Below are 10,532 nucleotides of genomic sequence, written 5' to 3'. Positions count from 1 at the left end.
AAGTGGAGTATTGTACAAAACGACGAGTAAACATGGAGTATTGTACAAAACGACGAGTAAACATGGAGTATTGTACAAAACGACGAGTAAACAGTGGAGTATTGTACGAAACGACGAGTAAAGTGGAGTATTGTACAAAACGACGAGTAAAGTGAAGTATTGTACAAAAGAACGAGTAAAGTGGAGTATTGTACAAAACGACGAGTAAAGTGGAGTATTGTACAAAACCACGAGTGAACATGGAGTATTGTACAAAACGACGAGTAAAGTGGAGTATTGTACAAAACGACGAGTAAACATGTAGTATTGTACAAAACGTTCATGAATTTCATATTCATTGTAATCTAATAAAGCTAGTTACGACGATTTTTCTATTTGAGGTTTCGTGAACCAAGGTTTCCTATTAAAACTTGAACAGTGTTCTCATAATGCGTTTTGAGTGGCTTGATATATTTTCCATGAAATTGACTTAACTCTGTAACGTTAGCGACAATATGGTTTTGTTTGTTTCAAAACTGATCAAATCACTGGTATGGAACTACAGTTATGTCGTATTCTGGAGAAGTTTGTTCGTTTGTTGTTTGGCAACATCATATAATATAGTATGTTCCATTATAATCTCCGTCTCAGAGTGTTGCTTCATACATAGCCACAACTTGGACAGATACAATATGCAAAGCAAACATATTCAGGTTACCAACATAATAACCAAACTATCCTTTAGTTTCAAATATTTTTTCACTATAGCAACATAACTAAGATCATTATAATTCAGCAATCGAATTGCTAGGAATAAACTTTAAGATGCAAACAACACAAATGCTAATTGTTAATAAGTTTTTACTAATATAATTACCCCAATAACGAACAATTATGACACATATGATAATAACGCACCTATCAACGTTAGCATTGCAAGTGCCCGTGGCTTCGTCAAAGGTCTTAATTGCTTTAACTTGCTTATAGAAATTGTAGTTCAATTCGGTAGTTGATCGGGATACTTCATAAACATCCATCCTGAAACAAATTCACAACTAGATCATTTCTCATGAAAATAGAAAAATCCTTCTTTCTTTCGTGTTAATAACAATGTGTTTCATAACACAGTTCAGCTCATTAGAAAGTGGCGACACTTCATTAAAAGATGGAATTATTAAATGAATTTTCTTTAAAAAATATCTTGTTTTTATTTTAAATAGACTGACTATTACATTACACCGTCAAGAAAAAGTAAAAAAAAAACAGAGAATTTTGGATATTACCAAAATAATTCATGGAAATCTCTATCATTGGTAACCAACCTATATTGGAGTTCATAACAGAAAATATGAAATATTAATTTATGTTTATTTATTATAAACCGGTGTGGTTTTGTATTAGGTACGGTTTAAATAAACTACACAGTGGTCTTTGAGTATGGAAGTACATTGTGATAATATGGTAATTAATTGGCTAACAATTTGTAATTTGCTAATTTATTATTATTATTCGGTGATTATAAACCCAGTTTAAAATGCACTTACATAACATTCAAGAATAATATAATGATATATATATATATATATATACACGTAGACTCAACCTAGTTTCTGATTTCATATCAGAGTTTGATTATGGACTGAGATTCTTTTACAGTAGGTGTCTGTGACTTGTTGGCGATAAATTTGAACAATAAACGTAAACTACACAATCCACTTGTTTTAGAATAATATATATGTTCAAAACAAATTAAACGTATGTATAAAAATTCTTTACACATTATCACAGTTGTATTTAAAACTCTAAATAATTCTCTTTTCTTGTCCAAAGTCCAGGCAGGCTAGTTCAGTTACAACACAATTAGAACACAATTGACGAGACGAAATGTTTTTCTTTACCCTTTTTCTTACAATACAATCTAGGGATAAATTCACTTACGTTATCCTGTGGGTTACCACAGTGGTATCCAGAACTTCGAATAACTGTATCCTTTTCATAAAAGTCCACACAACGGGTTCAATTACAATACAAATTATTCTCCTTATCTCTATTAAACTGTGAAATTCAATTTAAAATATCGCTCCTTACAGCTAAACTAACAATCACGCTATCTAACTTTCGTTTCACTAACTAAATTTTTTCTGACTTAACTTCACTTAACTTCTTTTGTTGGTTACCACAGTTCTATCCACAGCTTTAAATAATTGTATCTTTTTTTTGTCAAAAGTCCACACAAGCTGGTTCAGTTACTTTAGAACCCAACTGACAAGACAAATTATTTTTCCTATCTCTATTGTTACAATACAGCTGTGAAACACACTATAGATATCACCCATTAAGGCTAATCGCTCACACGTCGACTATCTTCACGTTTGTTTTCACTAACTAACTTTTTTTCTGAGTGAGCTTCACTTAACTTGTGCTCGCTTGGTCGCCAATATATATATCTGCCCAACTGAGGCCTCGAACTTTCTACAAACTACAAGACGCTATTATGTAGCAATACTCACTTAAGGCAACGAGAAAAATACCAAAGATTCGAGTAACGTGACGTCAACAATATAACAAAAGACTAATACAAAAATTAAACTGCATACACAACGCATGACTCTTACTGAGTTACATAACGAAATTTGTCATAACTATCACTAATAATTAATTTGAAGCACTTATTGTGAAAACTAAATAATCATTAAATATTAGATCACTATATGAACTAAATAATAACTCTTACACTAAACATTCTTGTATATCCAACAGTGCATGATCAACAGAATGCATTTAGTAACTTCGTCACATACAAACCATATTTTGTAGGCTTTGATGGTATATCCAATAAAGACTAAAACTGTATGATTTAATGATATCTTAGAGAGCGCTTTCTTCATTATCATTGTTTCAAATATCCATTTCCTAAATTGTATTTTACAACCTTTGACAGCAATTTTTTATGAATCAACTTTAAGATTTCCCTATATCCTAATAAAAAAACAAATATTTGGATATTATTAGTCACATATCTATTACCAAAAGTAATGGAACAGCACACTTCCAGTTAGTAATGGACCTGTCCCAAGCGAATTTGATGTCACTACCAATGTAAATTGATGCTTAAATTATATAAATTTCAGAAGCTGTAACAAGTAGTTAGTTGGTATCAAGGTCAGAAATTCGCAAAATTTCTAACTAGTCCCCCAGGTTTAAGTGGTCCACTCCAATAACACGTATATATGTCTGTGTGTGTTAATTCCATTTTATGAGTTGCACATGTGAATTTTTAAAGGACAGAACTGCAAATATGTATGTTCATATAAGTGTAACATTAAACAAAACTCTTTAGTTGAAAACAATGTTTAATTATATCACTCTTGTAACGTACATAAGCTTCATGTTAATCCTGATGAACACAAAAAATAATATGACTTGGGATTACTATTTTATCCTTTGGATCGATCCCGCTATTCGTATGTTTCATGTTATAAGGATTTCCCATAATGTGTAATAAAAATAGGCCAGGAATCCTCAGAAAGATAGAGACTCCCCTTTTAGGGGGGTCGAAGTAAAATAATATTCTTTCGTGAGGCAAAAACACAACTGAGTTATTAAAAAAAAATGCTCAAAATTCTAATTGGCTGAATAGATTAGCCTCCTAGTTGATCAGGACCAACTAAACGACACGAATTTCGGACTCTAATTAGGACCATTTTTGCTTGAAGGAAGAAGCTCACAGACCTTCAAAGACGAATGTAAAACAAAACAGCACACTTGACATTGAATCTAATGTTCCGAACGTTATTCAAGGCTTAGTCTGCAGGTTAGCAGTCCACTGTGTACTAGATTCTACGGATAGGTTTCAGCTCCTAAGATATTCATGGGTCTTCCAGCGTCGAAACTGGAAAGACGAGAACTAGCAAGACATCGTGAAGAAAACGGATCTCACTATTTGTTGTTTGTCCTGGATGAGAGTTTAGGTTCAATAGAAATATCAGCAAGTATCGTCTCAACTTTGAAGTGAGAGGATGGGGTGACATCATGATATGACATAGGTTTACTTGGTTTGGAACTTGGTCCACTGGTAATAGTTAAGGAAGGAGGGAATAAATGCCTTGTGGTATTGCAACGTTTTGAATAAAACCGCACTATCTATAATATTAATGATATACTAACTTGAAGAAACAAATTACAAACAAACAGATATTGTGATTTTCTTTGAATAATCTTATTTTTAAAAATCTTCTTTGTTTACAATATAACTGAAGAAGAAAAAAAACACTAAAATCGAAGCTAGCCGAAATTTTGATAACAGATTATGAAATAACTATTAGGAATTTTGATGAAAGGATATCCATTTGAAAGTCTTAGATCAAGGGCATCTTTGTATTGAAATATGCGGGAAAACAATTTTTTAAGCTATAGCTTAAAACATGGGCTATTCAACATAATAATGTGCTTTGCTATACAGCACTTTGTACCAGAGTGGAACCCTGATCTGAAACTAAGTAAAACGTTGTGGATCGTTTCGGAGCGAAACTTGAGAGATAGGCCTCGAAATAAATCAAAGGAAACTACATAGATCAGAACTAAAATTTAACCCTGTGATTAATATAGCTAATCCAATATACCAGTCTAACTAAGTATATGGGAATTAGTAAAACAAAGTCTTGTAAAATTATTGATTGAGCAGTTGAGTGTCTTGCTGTTTGCGATACTTTAGACCGTAATATTGATACCTCACAAGGCTCAGCCAACTTAGTGCTAAATTTATATACTAAGCTAAAATAGAAAATTATGTTAATTTCAAGGATATATATATATAAATAAAAATTAAATATAATTTATATTAAACATTTTATAAATACTATCAATGAAACTAGTATTAAAGAATACTTATCAATGGTGGGTGCCAAATATTAATGACCGTGTCTCAACTCTGAATAATTTCATAGATAAACCCATTCCTAATTAATATGGAAATATTGGTATAGTGTAAATATGAAATTTATTGAGACAAACTATTAATGAAACTCTAGCTAGTTCATTGGCTATCTATTTTCTATGCATCTGTCAGCCGTAAACTTTACTGTTTGTTTCAATGCTTTGTCAAAGTTATATCTCAATCTGGTTGTCATTTACCTTCATACGAGTGATTAATAAATGTTGTAATATGGATTTAGAAAATTGAAACATACTGCATTCATGGATAAATCGTTAAAAATTCTAAAACTCGAAATTATAAGGAAAAAAACATTACATTATTGTCTGTTTAATTTTTTACAGGAAAATATGTAACTTACTTGCATTGAGGATAACACATGCATTCTAATTCCTCTTTTGCAATCTTTTGTTTTACATCTGAAATACAATCCCCTTGAAGCAAAAAGAAAAAGCTATTAGCAATGACGTAATCTGTCTTTTAGAGAATGAGTACTAAGTTCATGAAATATTATTTGTTGTATTTTATGTTTTTAACATAAATTTAAAACACGGTCCTAAATATTAAAATACCAAGGATTTTAGGATATTTCTAACGGCTGACTAGATTAACATTTTTTAGTTTATTAGAGTTAATTTTATCAGTGGAGATAAGTATTTGTTCTGTAATTATAATTTAGTAACAAACCAAATACAAACTGAACTATTTAATATTGATGGAAATGAAATCATATTCAAACACTGAAGAACAAATTTAGATATCTAACAAATAAGAGCAATGTTTATATTTGAAACTTATCAAATATTACAATTCTATAATTACTACATACATTAATCTTGACAGCTAATGTAAGTTGAAATAACCATTATATTTCTAGTTTATATACATATATTTACGTAAATCTACTGAATACATATAGTAAATCAAGTAGCTGTTGGAAAAAAAAATGAAACAGATTCAGATGTTTTTATTTACTCATTATCTCTATTTTAAGCAGCATATTTATATCAAAAACTAGTAACGAAAGTATACTAAAAAGGAACAATTAGTTTGAACTTAAGGTGACACATGGACACACATCCCCGAAATGTCCATTTGTTTCAGGAACATTTAACTCATTTGTGAATATATATATAAAACTAAGCAACCTGACAGAAAAAGAGGCTAAACTTTTTACGGTGCAACTGTTTTTCAAAATCAATGAAACTGAACATCTATTTTCCAATTTCAACGGAAATTTCAAGTAATTTCACCATTAACAAGATTATATAAACTAGTGTAGAGCTACACCAAATGTGTGATATTAAAGCTTTAGAGTGATTTATGAAAATATCTTAATTTTATAAAATAAAGTGTTAATGTAAACTGAAAAAAATTATATGATAACTGATTCATTTTTTTTTTACTTTTTAAATAACCATAAAATTATTCTTAAGTAAATGTTGCGTTTTATTATGTTAATGATACTGCTTTGATGCCACATTATCCAAAATTAATAAGAATTTTTGGGTTAGCTCTAAAAGTAAGTTAACATTTTAGCCGCGGCATAACGGCTCGTAGAATTGCTCCGAGTCTTTTTTCTAGGTACAAACTTTAGCTCAAGGCTCCATCTCTTGACCGATTTGAGATCTAATTTCAGCCGCGGCTATTGAAAATTCCCTCTTGTTGTTTTCTATAAAAATGAATAAATAATTCAATTTCAATTTCAATTGTAGGGTTACCACTTAACCCTTATTTGATTTCAAACACATTTGGCTAGACGATGTTTCACTCTTTGTTTTTTCTGGCATATTGCCTATTTTTAGTGAAATATTCTAGAAACATTGGACAGGTATATCTGTCATTTAAACTTCGGTTTGTGCAAATAGAGATGTAGAAAAGCAATAGAGCCATTAACTTGTTTCCTTCTTCAACAAATCGCACACTGCATCACCACTTGATACATTCCAGGGTTCGTGACCAGCAAGATAACAGCCACATCTTTTAAAAATATTCCGTTCTCTACAGATGTATCGGCACTTCTGAAAAAAACAAATAATTAAATAAGAAATATTTAAATTTCCAAGACAACAAATTTTACTTTCTCTCTTCCGAAAGCGTGAATGGTAACAGTAACTGATCTACTGTTTAATGTCCAAGTATGTCAAGTTTCGCTTATTTTTAGATATGTTTTTGGTTAGAAACTACGTGTTAGATATATAAATCAAAGTTCAAGGGAGAAAGTTCTGAATTTTTTACATTGAAGTAAATATAATCTAAATAATTTGACGCTACATACTATCTAAACATTCTCTTCGAACCGGGAATATCCTTAAATACTATATATATATATATTAAAGATTTCTAAGAAAATAACTTCTAGTTTCAGTGTTTGTGTAATTTAAATTATATCGAAAGAAGAGGCCCGGCATGGCCAGGTGGTTAGGAAACTCGACTCGCAACCTGCGGGTCGCGGGTTCGAATCCCCGTCCCACCAAACATGCTCGCCCTTTCAGCCGTTTGGGCGTTATAATGTGACGATCAATCCCACTATTCGTTGGTGGTGGGTGGTGATGATTAGCTGCCTTCCCTCTTGTCTTACACTACTAAATTAGGGACGGCTAGCGCAGATAGCCCTCGTGTAGCTTTGCGCGAAATTCAAAAACAAAACAAACTATCCATATATACAGATCAGTAGTGTTCTACGACTCTTTCAATTTCCTCCTTGCTACTAACTGCCTTAGTGTCTTCGAGAACTCTGACTGCCTGCATTCAGCAGATATGCATGGAGAACGACGCACCTGCACGATGTCCTACCGTTTTCATGAAGCCACGTGGCGCGGGTACCATTCCTAGTTTTATATGTATATTATCTAAAATGCAATTGACCAATAATATTTAAATTATATAACTGATGTATTATCTAAGTCAAAGTAGAACAGATTAAAATCCTTAAATGTACCATTAATTGAAATTACTCCAATAGTTAATGAAAAAAACTTTAATATAAGTTTAACATAACAGCAAATGTACAACGTCTCGACAAGGTTTTGTCATCATCAGGTCTCCAACTATTACCAGTCTCAAAGTGGGTTCCTCGTCATCGAATTTACTCCAATAGTGTTCTGACTCCCTTATTATCGTCTTCTAATGACATTCCATTCAAACATTACTATAGAAACAACCCAAAACTAGTAGATGGATCACAGTGTCAGTTCTTGAGGACAAGAACTGACACTGTGATCCATCTATTAGTTTTGGTTGAGGACAAGAACTGACACTGTGATCCATCTATTTGTTTTGGGTTGAGGACAAGAACTGACACTGTGATCCATCTATTAGTTTTGGGTTGAGGACAAGAACTGACACTGTGATCCATCTATTAGTTTTGGGTTGAGGTTTTGTTTAATCAACTTACTAATAGTTTGAATAATAAACCCTAGAATCCTGCCAATAGCCGTTTAGGCCTTTCATTGCATTATTTCTGTATTTTTTATTTGTCCCTTGGTAGCTCAGTGGTAAACTTCAGGGCTTATAACTCTTGAATTCAAAGTTTAATCCTCGTGGTAGACATAACGCAAGCAGTCCATTCTTCAGTTTTGAGCTAAAACAAATGAGCCACTATCTAAGGAATTTCTTTCATGGTCTTTTCTCATGAAATAATTGAGTTTGATCAAATGAGTTTTCTGACTTTGTAAAATCTCAGAAAACGTAAAAGAAAATAATTGTTGAAAAAGAGAGCTTATAGCAATATTGTTAAATTTCACAACCCTGTGAATACGTTTCTAATAAACACAGTTGTCAGAATGAACTAACATAAATAAGGAGAGGAGTGATTGTAATGAAGAAATAGAAAAAAGTTTTCAGTGCGTATTTTTAAAATCAGTTTTAACATTATCACACTGTTCGAATTCAAACAAATATTTCCTTCGATTTGATTCGAGTAGGATTTTGCATACGCATAAAAATGTTCTCGTCAAAACTGCACGAATAATAATAATACATGACATGAACATAGCATAAAATTATAAAAATTATTTCAACTTTATATCATGTAGTTTCACCAGGATTCAACCTCTTTATTAACAGCTTCATGAAAACCTAATCAACCAACAGCACATCATTAATAAGCTACCCTAAAAAGCTTTATTGCAGTTAGGGTTAACCATAAAATAAGAAATAAGTAAATTCATACTTCTAACGTATATTTGCCAAGATTTTCTCCAAACCCTAACTGTGAAAAATCGTTATGACATTTTCCCCAGGGTTCTCCAAGTTTATGCACATTTAAATACTTCAATTCCAAGGTCGTCAGGTCATTGTACTTGATGTTAATTCCAGAATCGGTCATCTGCGGAATGTCGCCAGGGTCGTGAATAGCAACTCGAATACCGATTTGACGACTGTACAAATCCATATATTCTGTTCTATCGCCTTTCAGAAGAAGCTGGAGTCCTAGAAATATCAGAAGAAAACACATAGTTTGAGAAAAACTGTCTTCCCAGGTTTTAAAATTGTGTTCAATATTTATGCCATCACAGAGATCTGAAAATAAGAGGAAGATGAGCCACATTCTGGTTAAAGAGGAGTCAATTAAGTCTAAGCACAAGGGAAGGAATGAACTGGAGAAATTCTGGTTGGGAAGAACCAACCGAATTAGGTTGTAAAAGACAAGGAAGCAAGTACATATGGTCAAATAAATGTAAAACAAATAATTAAAATAATAAATTACAAATACACATGTTCTCCGGTGAGTCAGTGGCAAGTTTAAGGACTTACGACGTTAAAACTCGGGGTTCAATTCCCCGTCGTCGACAGATTGTAGGTAGCTCATTATGTAGCTTTGCCCTAAGAAAACAACAACAGCTAGTAAAATATTTGAATTTATAAAGAGATTTATTATTTTAAAAAATATCAATAAAGAAAGTAATCGATTAAAAAAATATCAATCGAACCAATAACAAAAAATAGATTTGTCACTTATATTTACAGAAGGTATTATTTTTTTACCATCGTCTGACGAACTTTAATTTGAACATAGATTCGACAGCATTTTTGGTTTAATATCATACTTTTTTTTCTAACTTGCATCCTAGTGAAAGGCCAGTTAGATCTGTATAAATAACAATACAAGAAATATAGTATAGTATATTAAATTAAAAGAAGTACAGGCATCTAATATAGGAAATACCTGGTGGTAACAACGAAATATGTTAATAAATTATAAAATGATAAAGCTTCTATTGCAATAAAAAGTTAAAAAAAAGTTGAACACTGGCTCTGGACAAGAACAGCCGTAAAGTATTTTCGTTCTATAAAACATGGCAGGAAACTTAAATAATATATATTTGAGTTTGGGCTCGTTGAATACAATATAGTGGTGGTTGCTGATTGTTTCTGAGGAGAAGTAGTTGTGAACAAGAAAAGAAAAAAGGTAATTGATGTTTTTATTCGACTTGCGTTGCAGGTTGGAGGATCTCTGCTCTTGGGTTTGGCTCAGCTAATGGCTCTCCAGACATAAGATATTCTTCAATTATTGTGTGACGGATTTATTATTATATATTTATTTTAATATCAACGTTTGTTTAGATTAAGCTTATATTTTGAAATATGTATAGCTTATAGTGTTCAATATGTATTC

At 31.9% G+C, this 10,532-nt stretch overlaps 1 protein-coding gene across 1 annotated transcript in view; it reads right to left on the bottom strand.

Annotated features, from left to right (window-relative positions):
- Nucleotides 1-10,532, bottom strand: part of LOC106460793 (amiloride-sensitive sodium channel subunit gamma-like) — a 37,762-nt gene that overhangs the window by 3,836 nt on the left and 23,394 nt on the right. Inside the window, exons 4-5 of the mRNA XM_013920533.2 lie at nucleotides 9,964-10,004; nucleotides 9,087-9,346 (exon numbers count right to left, since the gene is read on the bottom strand). Of these exons, the coding sequence (XP_013775987.2) occupies nucleotides 9,087-9,346; nucleotides 9,964-10,004 (301 nt within the window). The remainder of the gene's footprint in view (nucleotides 1-9,086; nucleotides 9,347-9,963; nucleotides 10,005-10,532) is intronic.

The sequence above is a fragment of the Limulus polyphemus genome, unplaced genomic scaffold (assembly GCF_000517525.1).
Source record: "Limulus polyphemus unplaced genomic scaffold, Limulus_polyphemus-2.1.2 Scaffold837, whole genome shotgun sequence".
Lineage (NCBI taxonomy): Eukaryota > Metazoa > Arthropoda > Merostomata > Xiphosura > Limulidae > Limulus > Limulus polyphemus.
The sequence above is the reverse complement of the archived record's forward strand: the minus strand, read 5'-3'. Positions and strand labels throughout refer to the sequence as shown.